Source organism: Oncorhynchus tshawytscha, linkage group LG26 (assembly GCF_018296145.1).
Source record: "Oncorhynchus tshawytscha isolate Ot180627B linkage group LG26, Otsh_v2.0, whole genome shotgun sequence".
Lineage (NCBI taxonomy): Eukaryota > Metazoa > Chordata > Actinopteri > Salmoniformes > Salmonidae > Oncorhynchus > Oncorhynchus tshawytscha.
The window spans coordinates 16,966,070-16,985,779 of NC_056454.1; the positions used below are offsets into that span (position 1 = coordinate 16,966,070).

Genomic DNA, 19,710 nt, shown 5'->3' on the forward strand with positions numbered 1-19,710 from the left:
CCAAAACTATAGTTTGTTAACAAGAAATTTGTGGAGTGGTTTAAAAACTAGTTTTAATGACTCCAACCTAAGTGTATGTAAACTTGGGACTTCAACTGTATATTGCAAAGATTTGCAAATCACTTTGATTGTGTCTTGGTGACACCCTCCCATGTGAAATGTTTGATCTCCATTCAGCTCATTTACGCCACTATACACGAAGCCAGCCAGTCAGTCCAGCCAAGAGGTCCAATGTCCAGTTGTCTTCCACCCTCTCAGAATATAAGTTAACATCAACAACACAAACTCAGCAAAACGTCCCTTTTTCAGGACCCTGTCTTTGAAAGATAATTCATAAAAATTCACAGATTTTCATTGTAAAGGGTTTAAACACTGTTTCCCATGCTTGTTCAATGAACCATAAACAATTAATGAACATGCACCTGTGGAACGGTCATTAAGACACGGTAGGCAATTAAGGTCACAGTTATGACCAGTTATGACACTAAAGAGGCCTTTCTGCTGACTCTGATAAACACCAATAGAAAGATGCCCAGGGTCCCTGCTCATCTGGGTGAACATGCCTTAGGCATGCTGCAAGGAGGCATGAGGACTGCAGATGTGGCCAGAGCAATAAATTGCAATCTCCATAATGTGAGATGCCTAAGACAGTGCTACAGGGAGACAGGATGGACAGCTGATTGTTCTCGCAGTGGCAGACCACATGTAACAACACCTGCACAGGATCGGTACATCCGAACATCACACCTGCGGGACAGGTACAGGATGGCAACAACTGCCCAAGTTACACCAGGAACGCACAATCTCTCCATCAGTGCTCAGACTGTCCGCAATACGCTGAGAGAGGCTGGACTGATGGCTTGTAGGTCTGTTGGTAAGGCAGGTCCTCGCCAGACATCACCGGCAACAACGTCGCCTATGGGCACAAACCCACCGTTGCTGGACCAGACAGGACTGGCAAAGAGTGCTCTTCACTGACGAGTCATGGTTTTGTCTCACCAGAGGTGATGGTCGGATTCACGTTTATCGTCAAAGGAATGAGTGTTACACCAAGGCCTGTACTCTGGAGCGGGATCGATTTGGAGGTGGAGGGTCCATCATGGTTTGGGGCGGTGTGTCACAGCATCATCTGACTGAGTTTGTTGTCATTGCAGGCAATCTCAATGCTGTGCATTACAGGGAAGACATCCTCCTCCTTCATATGGTACCCTTCCTGCAGTCTCATCCTGACATGACCCTCCAGCATTACAATACCATACTGCTCGTTCTGTGCATGATTTCCTGCAAGACAGGAATGTCAGTGTTCTGCCATGGCCAGTGACGAGCCCGGATCTCAATCCCATAGAGCATGTCTGGGATCGGAGGGTGAGGAGAGCATGTTGGATATCGGAGGGTGAGGGCTAGGGCCATTTCACCCCCCGCGCCTTGTTCAGGGACACATTATATTATACCATTTATTTTAGTCACATGTCTGTGGAACTTGTTCAGTTTGTCTCAGTTGTTGAATCTTATATTCATACAAATATTTACACATTTACACAATATTTACACAAGTTTGCTGTTAATAAATGCAGTTGACAGTGAGCGGATGTTTCTTTCTTTGCTGAGCTTATCTAAGGACATATCTAGGATCAGATTACCCTAAACCCAAACCTCACACTGACCGTTGTGGGAATGATTCATCCCTGACCACTCTATCAGTGATAGTGGTCAGGGATGAATGCTACCCACCGACGACCTCTATCCAGCCCTTCTCACTGCTGCCCCCTTGTGTTGTGTTGTCTCCCTCCAGGTACCGAGCCTTCACATTTAGCCTCACCTTCCTGCTGTACACCAGCTTCCACCTGTCCAGAAAACCCATCAGCATCGTCAAGGTAACGTATGTGTGTGTATATAAATATATACACACATACATCTGATGTCCCTATAGGGAATTTACTGGACTATACTGGCATAGCACATAATAAGAGATTTACTAAATATATACTCCTATCCACACATTAAATATACATGTTATCAGCACAGGTGTTGTTGTAACCTGATCAGCCTTAATGTGATTCATCCTGCTACTATATCTGGGGCGCAACATTCTGAAATTGCATTTTCGTCCCCCCCAGTTTTATCATTGGAATATGATACAAAACGAGGCAACGGTGTGCTTTCGAACCATGGGACGCTTCCGAGCTGTCGGGTAGGCTGTTTGGAGTGTTTATCCGACTGGATACAAAATAAATTCCCCCAAAGTTGCGCCCCTGTCTGTGACAGTATATCAGAATGACAGTGTCCCTCCCAAAGCAGAGCCAGGGATGAACTATTTATGTAACCAATGTTATCCACCATTGTTTACCTTGGAACCATAGCATGGCTGGAAGCACCTTGACATTTAGTATTAAATGTATTTTAGATTAATGTTTGACCAGCTATATATGTTGGGTTTACTGTAGCTTGTGCTTTTTTTTTCAGTGTGTGCACACACACGTGAATGTTTGCACAATATGATTATTTATTCCACAGAGTGAGCTGCATAAGAACTGCTCAGCTCTCAATGAGCTCTCCACAGCCAGTAGTAGCCAGCTGCCAAACCTCCACACAGCTGCAGAGTGCAGCTGGAAACCCTTTGGTGAGACCCCACTCAACCCCTTGTCCCCCCTTTCAGTCTCTCAATCACTCTTTCTCCCACTTGCTCTACTAAATGTTATGCATCCTCTATCCCTACACTTATCACTAATCACACATTTGTTACTATTCATTCACACATTGTTGTCGATCCCCATAACCAAACCCAGGAGCCTGTATTCAGATGGTCCTTGGTTGAATTGATGTCATTCTCATGTAAAACTACCTCCATATCTAGATAAAAGCAACTATAAGCAGCTGCTGGGAGCCATGGACTACTCCTTCCTCTGTGCCTATGCTGTGGGCATGTTCCTCAGGTAAGGCTAAAACTAGGCTGTCCACATTACCTGATCAGGAATACCTCTGGGCTCTAGTTATCGGATAAAGCGCTTCCCCCATCTCTCATCCTTCAGTCAGTCAGTCACACTGCAGAGTCTAGGGCTGTTACGGTGACCGTATTACCGCAGGTGGTCACGAGTCTTGAAGGCAGTCAAATTCCACATGACCGTTTAGTCACAGTGATTAGGCTTCTCCAAGCTCTGATGCTGCTGATGGTCATTAGTAACCTACCAACTTGCTAACTGCCTGGTACTCAGCGCTCTGTTGTCCCTCTCATCACTCTGACATCATTGCAAATGTATTCGAAAATCCAATCAAACACTTCATGAGAGTTCATGAGCTCATGTTGCGCAACGTTTTTCTATAGGCTATGAAATGGTGTGAGAAAACAAGAGTGATGGCCTCTTAAAAAGAGGATCCTTCAGCTTTCTATAGGCCTACTATAATTTATTTCTCAAGTTTCCTAATATTAAGCACATTGCTTATTTTACAACAGGAGTATAGCCTACCTGGCTGGCATGAAAATGAACCACAGGAAAAGTGTCCTCCTCTTGGTACATAGATGACATGTTTGTTTTTTTTCTCCTGCCACAGTTTGGAGACGGGTGCATGATAATGGTCCATTCTAAATCAAAACATATTTCACACATATATATATATATAGTATATGTAAAGACCAGATTAAATCAAGAATAGTCTGATGGGTGACAATATTAGCCTATCACTCGTGGATGATGCCCAGCGTAAGACAATGCCTTTTGTTGACAATACCTTATGTAGCCTGGCCCATAGGCCTACATTTTTTTTTGATAAGGTTTGTATCACAACTAACGTGGCCAAAATAACTTCTTAAAATGAAGATCATTCATTTGCTTTACAAGGGGTGTAGAGCCTAACTGGCATACATAAGCAGCGTTTGAGTTTCAAGTTTGGGGAAGATCATTTTTCACCATAAAAATGCACCTTTTATAATAAAAGCATTACATGAATCACATTTGCGGTCACTTTTGATAATGGTGTTTTCCTGCTAATGGAGCATTTGTGCGTTTAGCCTTCTGCCATGTGCACTTTGCTGCACTTACAATGTGAAGCAACAGCCAGAACGTTTAGCTTTAAATGTTGCTAAACTATTAGATCTGTTGCGTCAGCCACATTGCGTAATTTCTTTTTTTTTTTACTCTCGTGGTTGTATTAATTTGGGATCTATCGCATTCCGCAGCTGTCCCGGACTATGTTTGGATTATTTGTTTCCTCCATAGAATAGGTCAACTTTGGTACTATGGGGGATAGTAGATTGACAGGCTAGTGCTTTTGCTGTTTGTTAGGCCTATTCTTCTTGATGGCTGACAAAGTAAATGTGGACAGTTCTTCCGATATCTTAAATATGCACCTCAGAATTGGATAAGTACGCGCGCAGTTGCGTACCCGATGCGTCTGTTTTCACTTGTAACCTAAAAAAAGACCCAATCACGTGATGGAAAGCCATGTGAGTGAGGGGTGCTTTTGAGAAGGGCACAACCCAGCACTCTGGGCCAAGGACACAACGGCCACGCTGCAAAAGGCATGGCTTTTTTCCCGGGTGCATTACGGCCACACAAAGGGGATGCAGCCGGGAAATTCAAAGCATTATCAAGTGCTTGTCAGATTGTGAATGAGAGACGAGTGAGGAAGTGTGTGTGTGTGTGTGTGTGTGTGTGTGTGTGTGTACGGTCTGTGCAAAAAAAACTAAGCGGAGCTCGTGCCTTTTCAAGCAACTTTTTAAAAATCATTCTAGTTGCATCATGCAGCCTTACAATGTATTAAAAATCTAAACATATAGTCCAATGTTTGTAGAACAACTAAAGTTACATGAATAACTCAAAATTAAGCAAATAGAAGTATCTATTTCTTTGTTAGCCGCATGTGCGCACTCTCTCACATCGTTTGGAGAAAATATCCTTTCTATTTTATTCAGCTTTGTTCAGTAGTATTCTAATATAAAATAATTCCAAGGAATTCTAAGCAACTCTTGTCTGCTAAATGAACTGGTGTAGGCCACAGCCATTTTAACATAGCCAGATCAGGACCTAACATAAGGACCACTCAGAGTATGCTACTCTGTTATTCTGAAATGGACTACATTTTCCTATCATGTTTCTTTAGACCTGTCTAAAATAAATAATAGATTTATTGTGATGGCGTAGGCTATATTACATGGATTTATTAGACTTTTAAAAATGTAGATGTTCCATAGGTCTGTATCAGTGGCTTGTAGGCCATGGGCGGAAGCCAGGAGATGCTAAATGTGTTTATGTTAATTAACGGTCAATTACCATGAGACCGACAGTTATTTGCTTGAAAATCACCGGCTGGTGAAATTTCGTGACCTCCACAGCGCTAGCAGAGTCTAGCAGAGTGTTTGTCCCATTTTGTGAATCTTTGGTTGGTGAGCAGACCCTGATTCAAGAATTTTAACTGATATCAATTATTTCTAGCCAGATCCTAATTGGGATATTGAATTTTATGTTTCTTTTGATGGCGTAGAAGGCCCTTCTTACCTTGTCTCTCAAATCAATCACAGCTTTTTGGAAGTTATCTGTAGTGCTGATATTTAGGCAGAGGTAGGTATAGTTTGTGCTCTAGGGAAATGGTATCTAGATGGAATTTGTATTTGTGGTCCTGGTGACGGGACCTTTTTTGCGACACAATTATTTTTCTCTTTTTTATTTTATTTTACTTTTTTACTGTCTGGGCCCAGGTCTGACAGAATCAGTGCAGAAGATCTACACTTTCATTCAAAAGTTTGGGTCACTTAGAAATGTTCTTGTTTTTGAAAGAAAATCATGTTTTTTTTGTCCATTTTAAAATAACATCAAATTGATCAGAAATACAGTGTAGACATTAATGTTGTAAATGACTATTGTTGCAGGAAAAGGCTGATTTTTAATGGAATATCTACGTAGGCGTACAGAGGTCCATTATCAGCAACCATCACTCCTGTTTTCCAATGGCACGTTGTGTTATCTCATCCAAGTTTATCATTTGAAAAGGCTAATTGATCATCAGAAAACCCTTTTGCAATTATTTTAGCACAGCTGAAAACTGTAGTGCTGCTTAAAGAAGCAATAAAACTGGCCTTCTTTAGACTAGTTGAGTATCTGGAGCATCAGCATTTGGGTTTGATTACAGGCTCAAAATGGCCAGAAACAAAAAACTGTCTTCTGAAACTCATCAGTCTATTCTTGTTCTGAGAAATGAAGGCTATAATATTAACAATGTCTACACTGTATTTCTGATCAATTTGATGTTATTTTAATGAACGAAAATGTTTATTTTGACCCCAATCTTTTGAACGGTAGTGTAGGTGCTGCTGTAGGCCCTCCTTGGTTGGTGACAGAAGCAACAGATCATCAGTAAACAGTAGACATTTGACTTCAGATTCTAGTAGGGTGAGGCCTGGTGCTGCAGACTGTTCTCGTGCCCTCACCTATGTATGTATGTATGTATGTATGTAATGTAATGTATGTACAGTTGAAGTCGGAAGTTTACATACACTTAGGTCGGAGTCATTAACTCGTTTTTCAACCACTCCGCAAATTTCTTGTTAATAAACTATAGTTTTGGCAAGTCGGTTAGGAAGTCTACTTTGTGCATGACACAAGTAATTTTTCCAACAATTGTTTACAGACAGATTATTTCAATTATAATTCACTGTACAATTCCAGTGGGTCAGAAGTTTACATACACTAAGTTGACTGTGCCTTTAAACATCTTGGAAAATTCCAGAAGATAATGTCATGGCTTTAGGAGCTTCTGATAGGCTAATTGACATAATTTGAGTCAATTGAAGGTGTACCTGTGGATGTATTTCAAGGCCTATCTTCAAACTCAGTCCCTCTTTGCTTGACATCATGGGAAAATCAAAAGAAATCAGGCAAAAAAAAATGGTAGACCTCCACAAGTACGCAATAGTACGCAAGTATAAACACCATGGGCCACGCAGCCGTCATACCGCTTCAGGAAGGGAGACGAGTTGTCTCCTAAAGATGAACTTACTTTGGTGCGCTAAGTGCAAATCAATTCCAGTACAACAGCAAAGGGCCTTGTGAAGATGCTGGAGGAAACTGGTACAAAAGTATCCTATATCCACTGTAGAACGAGTCCTATATCGACCCAACCTGAAAGGCCACTTGGCAAGGAAGAAGCCACTGCTCCAAAACCGCCATAAAGAAGCCAGACTACGGTTTGCAGCTGCACATGGGGACAAAGATCGTACTTTTGAGAAATGTCCTCTGGTCTGATGAAAAAAAAAATAGACCTGTTTGGTTATAATGACCATCGTTATGTTTGGAGGAAAAAGGGGGAGGATTGCAAGCTGAACAACACCATCCCAACCGTGATGCACGGGGGTGGCAGCATCATGTTGTGGGGGTGCTTTGCTGCAAGAGGGACTGGTGCACTTCACAAAATAGATGGCATCATGAGGTAGGAAAATTACGTGGATATATTGAAGCAACATCTCAAGACATCAGTCAGGAAGTTAAAGCTTGTTCGCAAATGGGTCTTCCAAATGGACAGTGACCCCCAAGCATACTTCCAAAGTTGTGGCAAAATGGCTTAAGGACAACAAGGTATTGGAGTGGCCATCACCCAACTTTTTGTGGGAAGCTTGTGGAAGGCTAACCAAAATGTTTGACCCAAGTTAAACAATTTAAAGGCATTGCTACCAAATACTAATTGCATGTATGTAAACTTCTGACCCACTGGGAATGTGATGAAAGAAGGAAATCTGAAATAAATCATTCTCTCGGATATTATTCTGACATTTCACTTTCTTCAATATTGTGGTGATCCTAACTGAACTTAGACAAGGAATCTTTACTAGGATTAAATGTCAGGAATTGTGAAAAACTGAGTTTAAATGTATTTGGTTAAGGTGTATGTAAACTTCTGACTTCAACTGTATGTATGTTGAAGAGGGTGGGGTTCAAGCAGCATCCCTACTTCACCACACAGCACTGAGGAAAGAAATCTGTTTTAATTTTAACCGCACACTTGTTTTGTGGATTTTATGTTTATACCGCATTCCATTTATTTAGCCGACCCCTATGTCAAATTGAGTCAGGCTTTTTTCAAAACAAGAAGATTTTATTTGGTTTGTTTTTAGGGTGTGCTGGGTGAATACGTGGTCTGTCGCATGGTAATTTGGTTAAAAGCCCATTTTAAAATTTGCTCAGGATGTTTTCACTGAGGAAATGTAGGAGGCTGCTGTTAATGATAATGAAGAGAATTTGCTGTTGATGCAGATCCCACAGTAGTTTTTTGGGACCAGTCCTTGGTTCCAAATATTGGGGAAGATGCCAGAGCTGAGGATTGTTAGCTTTGTAATTGATCATGTCTATGTTTTTGTTCTTTCTTCATAGGGCCAAAATGAGAAGTGGTTTATCCATACACCTCTGTTTTGGATCGTTAGCTCTTCGTGTTGTTGTTTAGTGTGTTCGGATTTTCCCCGACGTGGTTTGATTCTATGGATTCTTCAATAACATTGAGCTGGTTTCTGGTGTGCTGTTTCCTTCGTGTATTCCTGTACCGTTTTAGTGTTTAAACATAGTAAAGGTGTAGGATCAGGTTTTCTGGGTCTGTTTTTGGTTGGATATGTTTTTCAATTTCTTTCTTAGGTTTTTGCATTCTTCAACAAACCGTTTTGTCATTTTTAGATTTGATGGTGAGGCTGGAAGGTCAAATATACTGTTTTGGCTTTCTATTGCCAATTTTATGCATTCACTATTGCAGTGAAATGTTTTGTCCAGGAAGTTGTCTAAAAGCGATTGTTGTTTCCTGTTGTTTTTTTGGTAAGTTTCTACACTACTTTCCATCTATAGCATTTCTTAATAGTGTGCGGTTTGTTTTGGCTTTGTCTCGTGATTTCAGTGTTGCTCTGTTCAAGTAGAGTAGACTGATTTTGCTGTAATCTGGTAGGAGTGTCAGTGGGCTGACTGTGAACACCGCGAGACTCTGGGTTGAGGTCGGCGATAAAGTAATCTACAGTACTACTGCCAAGGGATGAGCTGTAGTTGTACCTAATAGTAATAGTCCCCTCGACGCCTACCATTGACTATGTACAGACCCAGTGTGCGACAGAGCTGCAGGAGTTGTGACCCATTTTTGTTGGTTGTTTTTATTGTAGTTGTCAAGGGGGGGAATATCTCGCTCCTTGCGTTCTTTTTTTTTTTTTCTCTCTTGTCTTTCGCTCTCACTCTTTCCCTCCCTCTCTTTTAGCCCTGAAAGGGTCCTCATTCTGTCTCTCTGTGTTACAACATGAACACAGTGTGCTTTTCAAGGACCGTGTTGCATAACTAACTCTGTGTCTCAGCAAGGTCAAATGGCTTCTAGCCAAGCTTGTGCTGGATGTCATGCCGAATAGTGTTGATATTTTAATTTTTTATTTTTTTTTCATTCAAAATATATGTTTTGTTTTATATAAGGGGTGGATGAAAAATTCTCAATATGCCAGCCTGTTTTTATGCTGAATATGCTAGCCATTTTTGTCAGCCTGCATTAACTTTTCTTATGCATTGTTAAAATGTCATTGTGTGTCCTGCAGTGGCATCATCGGTGAGCGTCTGCCCATCCGTCTGTACCTGACGTTTGGCATGCTGATGAGCGGCCTCTTCACCTGTCTGTTTGGCCTGGGCTACATTTACAGCATCCACAGCCTTGGCTTCTATATATTTGTCCAGGTAAGTCACAAAGTGGACCTACTGTAACTACCTACACATGTACAATATCAGTCAAGCCATAGAAAATTCTTGGTCTGACATTTCATAGTAAGACTAGTTGAGAATTCAGAGGACAACAGGTCTATATTCTGAATGTTTTTCTAACTCTCTGTTTCTCCTCTGCCTCAGGTGGCTAATGGCTTGGTTCAGACGACTGGCTGGCCAAGTGTTGTCACATGCATCGGGAACTGGTTTGGCAAGGGAAGGTAAGCCACAAGATCTGTTAAAATGAAATGATTCCTCCATAGTTCAGATACACTGACATTATAGGAGATGCATTGAATAGAAAATAGTTATAGAATATACATTGAAGTTAGAATACTTTAACTGGTGTCTCCAATAGGAGGGGTCTGATCATGGGCATATGGAACTCCCACACCTCGGTGGGCAACATCTTGGGCTCTCTGATCGCAGGCTACTGGGTCTCCTCCAACTGGGGCTTGTCCTTCATCGTTCCCGGCCTCATCATTGCTGCCATGGGAATCATCTGCTTCCTCTTCCTCATTGAACGTGAGTACTGCTACGTGATTGGTTGGAGGAGTGAAAGACTCATTCCATTTGCCTTTGTTTAGCTTCGATGCATGATGATTTATGCGACGGTCAGAATTTTGCATGCTGATATTAAAACATTTAAACTCTGTTTTGTCTGTAGATCCAAATGATCTTAGAAGCATCCATGCTGTACAGAACCCTGCTCCCTGCAGCAACAATGTGAGTACTTAGGATGTCTCTCTTGTTCTCAAAAGCATCTCTACTTAGTATAGACATAATATTTAGGACATTTCAGAGGTATAAATTCACAGATATAGACAGGAAAAAGCCCCTCTTGGTTCAATGCTTAGTTTAAATGCTAGTTTGAAAATGTGTGTTCAAGAATGGGATCATTGTGTAGATCACACGTCATCAGAATTTGCCTGGATAGCATCACATCTGTCGCACATCGCGCCCGACAACCGTTTCCTAGACAACTGTCGCCCACTTTAGCTCCTTGCGTAGACGTAGAGTACCTGAGTGTCTCTGAGTGTGGGCTGGCTCTGGTAAAAATGCCTCCCTGGAGACGGACACACAAATCAAAAGGGATGAAACATGATTAACTTTTACCATGTGGGCAGATTCCTTGTATAAGCTTTAGTTAGGGTTCTTCTTGATTGACAGGTATCATTTTCAGTCTCCCACGCTACTGTGAACTGCATTACAGTTTTCTTCACTAGTAGCTGGTGGAACACTGTGTATAATAGTGATGTTAAACTATAGACTCCGTAACATTGTGGTAAACTGTGTTGTACTTTTTTCTTTTTTTTCCTCATGCAGCAAAAGCTGACAAAGAACTGGAATGGGACAAATGGACACAAGCAACTGTACCATTCATACAAACAGGGAGACAAATATGAGGTGTGCCTGTTTTTTATCGGAGTTTGTCTGTGTTTATGTTAGTGTCTGTATGTGGATCTGTGTTATTAACCCATGTTTTCCCCTCCATCTCTCTCAGAACTGGGACACAGAGCTGCTGCTCCCTCAGGACAACAGTAGTGTTTCTGTCCCAGTACAGCAGGTGGTGGTGGTGAAGAGCGAATCAGAGCCCTCGGCCATCAGCTTCATGGGAGCTCTACGCATTCCGGTCAGTCGCCTGACCTCTCACACCACCCATATCGCTCACACACAATAGCAAAGGCCCAGGCCCTGTTCCCCAAAGCCAGGGCTGTTAAACTTCAATTCCTGGAGGGCCATTTATCTGCTGGTTTTTATTATTGCCTTTCAATTCATGTCCAATCTGTGAAAATGGCGACTCTGCTTTAATCGGAAAGTGCGGCAAGTGAAGTGTGATAATGAATGGAAATGGGTGAAATCAAAGAATGGAACTGAACGAGCAAAAGTTGTAGTAGAAGACAAGGACCGGTCCAATAATGCATTTCTTATGGAACTGTTTTTTGGACAAGGAGGTTCAGTTGCGAAATCCATTTGTATTATCGAGCACTGAAGAAAGCAGTGGGAAAGGTGGGTTCAATCAAGGTGGCTAGAAGCGGCCTTGTTTTGGTTAATTGTGTCATTGAAGAATTGCAAAATTGCCCACATCAGAAGTAACATGTATTGCTCTTCGGAGCAGGGTGCCTGCCAAAGGAGTTGTAGCGCTATGATAAAACCGGCTCTCATGAGGACCGCCACGGGAATGGAAGACCCAAAGTTACCGCTACTGCAGAGGATCAGTTCATTAGAGTTACCAGCCTCAGAAATTGCAGCCCAAATAAATGATTCACAGAGTTCAAGTAACAGACACATCTCAACATCAACTGTTCAGAGGAGACTGCTTAAATCAGGCCTTCATGGTCAAATTGCTACAAAGAAACCACTACTAAAGGACACCAATAGGAAAAAGAGGGCCAAGAAACACAAGTAATGGACATTAGACCGGTAGAAATTTGGCCTTTGGTCTGGAGTCAAAATGTGAGATTTTTGGTCCTAACCGCTGTGTCTTTGTGAGACGCAGTGCGGGTGAACGGCTGATCTCTGCATGTGTGTTTCCCACCATAAAGCATAGAGGAGGTGTGATGGTGTGGGGGTGCTTTGCTGGTGACACTGTTATTTATTTGGAATTCAAGGCACACTTAACCAGCATGTCTACCACAGAATTCTGCAGCGATACGCCATCCCATCTCGTTTGGGCGTAGTGGGACTATCATTTATTTTTCAACAGGACAATGACCCAACACACCTCCAGGCTGTGTAAGGTCTGTTTTTACCAATAATTTGTGATGGAGTGCTGCATCAGATTACCTGGCCTCCACAATCCCCCAACCAAATTAAGATGGTTTGTGATGAGTTAAACCTCAGAGTGAAGGAAAAGCAGCCAACAAATGCTGAGCATATGTGGGAGCTCCTTCAAGACTGTTGGAAAAGCATTCCAGGTGAAGCTGGTTGAGAGAATGCCACAATTGTGCAAAGCTGTGGCTATTTGAAGAATCTCAAATATAAAATATATTTGGATTTGTTTAACAATTTAAAATAAATAATTACTACATGATTCCATATGTGTTTTCATAGTTTTGATGTGTTCACTATCTTACAGTGTAGAAAATGGAAAAACACTTGAATGAGTGGGTGTTCTAAAACTTGTGACTGGTAGTGTAGATGACGAGTACCTTAGTCAGAGAATTCCATGAATGGTCAGTGCATGTCGCCTGACCTGTTTTTTTTTTTTATTGAACCTTTATTTAACTAGGCAAGTCAGTTTAGAACAAATTCTTATTTACAATGACGACCTACCAAAAGGCCTACGGGCCTGTGATAAAAAAAAAATATATATATATAAATATAGGACAAAACACACGAGACACATAAAAAGAGACCTAAGACGACAACATAAGGCAGCAACACATAACACAGCATGGTAGCAACACAACATGGTAGCAGTAAAAAACATGGTCCAAACATTATTGGGCACAGACAACAGCACAAAGGTCAAGAAGGTAGAGACAACAATGCATCAAGTGAAGCAGCCACAACTGTCAGTAAGAATGTATATGATTGAGTCTTTGAATGAAGAGCTGGAGATAAAACTGTCCAGTTTGAGTGTTTTTTGCAGCTTGTTTCTGTCGCTAGCTGCAGCAAACTGAAAAGAGGAGTGACCCAGGGATGTGTGTGCTTTTTGGGACCTTTAACAGAATGTGACTGGCAGAAAGGGTGTTGTATGTAGAGGATGAGGGCTGCAGTAGGTATCTCAGATAGGGGGGACTGCGGTCTAAGAGGGTTTTATAAATAAACATCAACAGTGGGTCTTGTGACGGGTATACAGAGATGACCAGTTTACAGAGGAGTATAGAATGCAGTGATGTGTCCTATAAGGAGCATTGGTGGCAAATCTGATGGCCGAATGGTGATGTTCTTCTTCTAGCCTCTAGAGAACACCCTTACCTGCCAATCTATAAATGATGTCTCTGTAATCTAGCATGGATAGGATGGTCATCAGATTCCGGGTTAATTTGGCAGCTGGGTTGAAAGAGGAGTGATTACGATAAATCTAGACTTGGTTTCCTCTAAATTTAGCCAGCAGCTTTGATATGTGCTGAGAGAAGGACAGTGCAACCACTGTATTGGTAATTGAAGGAAGGAGAAAAGCCTATCGATATTATTGTTGTTTGAGGAGACGATACCTGAATATGTGAAGCTTGGATATGTGAGGTATGCTTTGAGCGTTTTGTGTCCAAACCATTAGTATGAGAATTGTGAAGGATATGGTCAAGTGTCAAATGTTTGCAGGCAGGAGAAGTATGGTATTGAAGAATATGATTTTTTTTTTTTAGATGTGGTGGGGTTCATACTCCAGACTTCCTTGAGTGCCCTGTTAGGGTGAAGGAGGTTGAGGTGTCAAGGATCAGGGATCTATGTGGAGCCGGTGAAAAGAGTCAAAGGAGCGAGAGGCAACAGTGTTGAAGATATGCCTTGCAACCAGTTGCTAGTGTTTTAAGTCAGTCGAGTGATCTGGATACACTCATTGTGAAGAAGGTAGATATAGTGCCATTTATAGCCACAGTCATTCAGTGTACAGCACAAGTGTCAAAGAAGTCCAAGAAGCTGGACATCATATCTGCAGCCAAGATGTTTTTAGGTCTCCAAGACTTCATGGCAGAAGCACTGTCAGGACTATTTTCCTTAGGAAATGTCCTGCCCTCACGGGAATCTTCTGAGCCTGTGTGACCTAATTTAGAATGTTAGGGGTTTTTTTTACAGAAAAGCAGGTTGGTTTTGTTTTGTTAATTTATTTTGTACATCAAATTGTTGCGAATACCATTTCATACTGTAGAGAAATACCTGCAGACACATGTTCCTTATACACTTAAATAGATCTGAAAGAAATGCATGGGTACTGTACAAGCAACAGGGGAAAACCCCTGGCACTTAGCATACACCATACAAAGTACCACGCCATTCTATTCTGGAGAAATGTATAGTTTTTATTTGTTGACAGTATGCTTTTCTTTTTCTCTCCAGGGAGTGATAGAGTTCTCGCTCTGTTTGCTGTTTGCCAAGCTGGTCAGCTACACCTTCCTCTTCTGGCTGCCGCTCTACATCACAAAAACGGGTATGTACATTACACTACATCAGTGGTTCTGAACTGGTGGATCACGAAAGGGGGTTTTGAATGGGTTTTCATCTTTTTTTAAATAAAAGATAGGAGTATCTGAATTTAATCTAATACCAGGTAGAAAGTGTGTATAAATGACTATGAACCTACTTTTTTGTTTTATAAATTATTCTCTGAAAAGTATTATTCTTCAATCACAGTATTTTCAATATAAACTCAGCAAAAAAAGAAACGTCCTCTCACTGTCAACTGCGTTTATTTTCAGCAAACTTAATATGTGTAAATATTTGTATGAACATAACAAGATTCAACAACTGAGACAAACTGAACAAGTTCCACAGACCTGTGACTAACAGAAATGGAATAATGTGTCTCTGAACAAAGGGGGGGTGAAAATCAAAAGTAAGAGTCAGTATCTGGTGTGGCCACCAGCTGCATTAAGTACTGCAGTGCATCTCCTCATGGACTGCACCAGATTTGCCAGTTCTTGCTGTGAGATGATACCCACTCTTCCACCAAGGCACCTGCAAGTTCCCAGACATTTTTGGGGGAATGGCCCTAGCCCTCACCCTCTGATCCAACACGTCTCAGACATGCTCAATGGGATTGAGATCCGGGCTCTTTGCTGGCCAAGGCAGAACACTGGCATTCTTGTCTTGCAGGAAATCATGCACAGAACGAGCAGTATGGCTGGTGGCATTGTCATGCTGGAGGGTCATGTCAGGATGAGCCTGCAGGAAGGGTACCACATGAGGGAGGGGGATGTCTTCCCTGTAACGCACAGCTTTGAGATTGCCTGCAATGACAACAAGCTCAGTCCGATGATGCTGTGGCACACTGTCCCAGACCATGACGGACCCTCCACCTCCAAAATCGATCCCGCTCCAGAGTGCAGGCCTCGGTGTAACGCTCATTCCATCGTCGATAAACGCGAATCCGACCATCACCTCTGGTGAGACAAAATCACAACTTGTCAGTGAAGAGCACTTTTTGCCAGTCCTTTCTGGTCCAGCAACGGTGGGTTTGTGCCCTTGGGCAAAGTTGTTTCCGGTGATGTCTGGTGAGGACCTGCCTTACAACAGGCCTACAAACCCTCAGTCCAGCCTCGCCCAGCCTATTGCGGACAGTCTGAGCACTGATGGCGGGATTGTGCATTCCTGGTGTAACTCGGGCAGTTTTTGTTGCCATCCTGTACCTGTCCCGCAGGTGTGATGTTCGGCTGTACCAATCCTGTGCAGGTGTTACATGTGGTCTGCCACTGCGAGGGCGATCAGCTGTCCGTCCTGTCTCCCTGTAGTGCTGTCTTGGACGTCTCACAGTACGGACATTGCAATTTATTGCCTTGGCCACATCTGCAGTCCTCATGCCTCCTTGCAGCATGCCTAAGGCACGTTCACGCAGATGAGCAGGGACCCTGGGCATCTTTCATTTGGTGTTTTTCAGAGTCAGTAGAAAGGCCTCTTTAGTGTTGTAAGTCTTCAGAACTGTGACCTTAATTGCCTACCGTCTGTAAGCTGCTAGTGTCTTAATGACCTTTCCACAAGTGCATGTTCATTAATTGTTTATGGTTCATTGAACAAGCATGGGAAACAGTGTTTAAACCCTTTACAATGAAGATCTGTGGAGTTATCTTTGAAAGACAGGGTCCTGAAAAAGGGACGTTTCTTTTTTTGCAGAGTTTATATCTATAAGTAGTGCCTTTTTAGCCCAGGTTGTGGTCTCAAATAAGTGAGTTGCCAAAATTCTTCATCAAGAATATGAGTAATATGGAATTATTGACAATGAAAAGGTGTGATTGTTGTTCCCTTGTCTAATATAATTGCTAAATTTATTGTCAATATAGCATTAAAAATTGTTTTCCAGATTGCATTTTGTCCCAAACATATTGTCATACGAATATTGGGTCGCGACTGAGATAACATGGTTCAATTTGGGTCCCAAGGCAAAACCAGTTGAGAACCACTACATTACACTGCACCAACACCCTCACCCACTGCTACATTCGTATAGGAACTCTGTCTGTTTGGTCAAGTATACAGTACATGAATCCAGGGCATTGTGGAGAGCTCAATAAGATGTGTCAGGGCATGCATTCTTTGCCCACTACCTGTTAGACTTTGTCTGAGACATACTGTATCTATCTGCAATCTGACATTTACAGTGCAGTTGGAAAGTATTCAGACCTCTTGACTTTTTCCACATTTTGTTATGTTACAGCCTTATTATAAAATGGATTCAATCTTTTTTTTCTCATTAATCAACACACAGTTCCCCATAATGGCAAAACAAAAACAGTTTTTTTGAAATTTTTGCAAATGTATTACAAATACAAAACTATCACAGTTACATAAGTATTCAGGCCCTTTACTCAGCACCTTTTGGCGTCGAGTACAGCACTTAAGTCTTCTTTGGTATGAAGCTACAAGCTTGGCACAGCTGTATTTGGAGAGTTTCTCCCATTCTTCTCTGCAGACCCTCTCTAGCTCTGTCAGGTTGGATGGGGAGCATCGCTGGCAGATATTTTCAGGTCTCCCCAGAGATGTTCGATAGAGTTTAAGTCCGGGCTCTGGCTGGACCTCTCAAGGACATCGAGACTTATCCCGAAGCCACTCCTGCGTTGTCTTGGCTGTGTGCTTAGTGTCGTTGTCCTTTTGGAAGGTGAACCTTCGCCCCAGTCTGTGGACCTGAGCGATCTGGAGCAGGTTTTCATCAAGGATCTCTCTGTACTTTGCTCCGTTCATCTTTGCCTCGATCCTGACTAGTCTCCTTGTCCCTGTTGCTAAAAAACATTCCCACAGCATGATGCTGCCACTACCATGCTTCACCCTAAGGATGGTGCCTGGTTTCTTCCTGACGTAACGCTTGGCATTATGACCAAAGAGTTCAATCTTGTCTTCATCAGACCAGAGAATTTTGTTTCTCATGGTCTGAGAGTCTAGGTGCCTTTTGGCAAGCTCCAAGTGGGCTGTCATGTGCCTTTTACTGAGGAGTGGCTTCTGTCTGGCCCCTCTACCGTAGAGGCCTGATAGGTGGAGTGCTGCAGGGATGGTTGTCCTTCTGGAAGGTTCTCCCATCTCCACAGCGGAACTCTGGATCTCTGTCAGTGACCATCGGATTCTTGGTCACCTCTCTGACCAAGGCCTTTCTACCCCGATTGCTCAGTTTGGCCAGGCAGCCAGCTCTAGGAAGAGTCTTAGTGGTTCCAAGCTTCTTCCATTTTTAAGGATGGAGGCCACTGTGTTCTTGGGGACCTTCAATGCTACAGAAATATTTTGGTACCCTTCCCCAGATCTGTGCCTCGACATAGTCCTGTCTCGGAGCTCTACGGACAATTCCTTCAACCTCGTGGCTTGGTTTTTGCTCTGACATGCACTGTCAACTGTGTGCCTTCCCAATTCATGTCCAATCAATTGAATTTACCACAGGTGGACTCCAATTAAGTTGTAGAAACATCTCAAGGATGATCGATGGAAACAGGATGCACTTGAGCTCAATTTCGAGTCTCATCGCATAAGGTCTGAATGCTTCTGTAAATAATTTCTGTTTTTGATGCAAACATTTCTAAAAACCTGTTTTTGCTTTGTAACTATGGGGTATTGTGTGTAGATTGATTTAAATAAAAAAATATTTCTCAATTTTAGAATATGTATTTATTTTATTTAACTAGGCATGTCCGTTAAGAAAAAGTGATTGTTTACAATGACGGCCTACCCCGGACAAACGCTGGGCCAGTTGTGCAACGCCCTATGGGACTCCCAATCACAGCCGGATGTGATGCAGCCTGTATTCGAACCAGGTACTGCAGTGACGCGTCTTGTACTGAGATGCAGTGTCTTAGACCACATAACAAAATGTTGAAAAAGTCAAGAGGTCTCAATACTTTCCGAATGCACTGTATGTCTTGATAATCTGTGGTCAAACCATCTCTACCTGTTAGGACGGAGGTTCCCAAACGTTTTCACTCGGGGCCCCTTTCCAGCAGTTTGGGAACCACTGTGAGAGGATGCCTATGCTTTGCTTGTTGTTTTTGTTAGTATCCGATGTCACTTGTTTAGTTTGCCAGAGGGTGTGTGAAGATAATAGACCTGTCTCTCAGCTCACCTAGATGCCAAGAAGGCCGGAGATCTCTCCACTCTGTTTGACGTGGGAGGAATTGTGGGTATGTTCCCTTTTTTAATTTTTTTCAGTGGTTGTTTGTAGTTCTGATCCTTTTGTATGAATCTTTCTACGAACCAAATAACTTTATGATCTGGATATTTATATGCTCCTGTGTGTGTTGCCAGAGATTTGATTTGTAAAAATGCATGAATGATGTCAGGACTTCCTAATTCATCATTGGAATTGAACTACCCGCAAACCACACATCTTGATTGTTGTGCTAATCTCATCTCTTTCTCTGTGTGTAGGGGGAATATTGGCTGGGGTCATATCTGATAAGCTGGGAAAGAGAGCCACCACCTGTGCAGTGATGCTGCTGCTGGCTGCTCCTATAGTGAGTCTCTTTCCCCGTGTGGCTCCATTTGTTTCTATTTCTTTCTCTCTCTTTCTCTGTTTCTGAGAATCAAACCAACTATCCTGGTGTTGCAAGAACCATGCTCTACCAACTGAGCTTCAGAGGACTGTTGACCATCTCAAGGGCTAAACATAAGCATGCATCATTAATCTTATAGGACATCTTTTTTTTAAATGTTTTTGTTCTGTATCTCAGCTTTATGGCTTCTCCATGATCAGTGAGTTTGGACTGGGACCGACCATAGGTAAGGATCAATTTATATTACTAAGTCCAGTTTGTTTTGCTCTAGTGAGAGGGATTGTAGACTGACTTCATGAATCAAGCTCCTGAGCCCATTGACATAATGGCTGTGCTATTCTGACTGTCAATAACGCACAGGTGAACAGAACTATGATCAAGTGGAT

The 19,710-nt window shown here is 42.3% G+C and overlaps 1 protein-coding gene across 1 annotated transcript in view; it reads left to right on the top strand.

Annotated features, from left to right (window-relative positions):
- The window catches only part of LOC112225004 (glucose-6-phosphate exchanger SLC37A1), a 34,234-nt gene that overhangs the window by 9,910 nt on the left and 4,614 nt on the right, over positions 1-19,710 (top strand). The window contains exons 3-15 of the mRNA XM_042307012.1: positions 1,793-1,874; positions 2,515-2,620; positions 2,855-2,933; positions 9,539-9,674; positions 9,843-9,919; positions 10,057-10,223; positions 10,366-10,424; positions 11,025-11,105; positions 11,203-11,331; positions 14,700-14,790; positions 18,890-18,952; positions 19,200-19,285; positions 19,502-19,550. Of these exons, the coding sequence (XP_042162946.1) occupies positions 1,793-1,874; positions 2,515-2,620; positions 2,855-2,933; positions 9,539-9,674; positions 9,843-9,919; positions 10,057-10,223; positions 10,366-10,424; positions 11,025-11,105; positions 11,203-11,331; positions 14,700-14,790; positions 18,890-18,952; positions 19,200-19,285; positions 19,502-19,550 (1,205 nt within the window). The remainder of the gene's footprint in view (positions 1-1,792; positions 1,875-2,514; positions 2,621-2,854; positions 2,934-9,538; positions 9,675-9,842; positions 9,920-10,056; positions 10,224-10,365; positions 10,425-11,024; positions 11,106-11,202; positions 11,332-14,699; positions 14,791-18,889; positions 18,953-19,199; positions 19,286-19,501; positions 19,551-19,710) is intronic.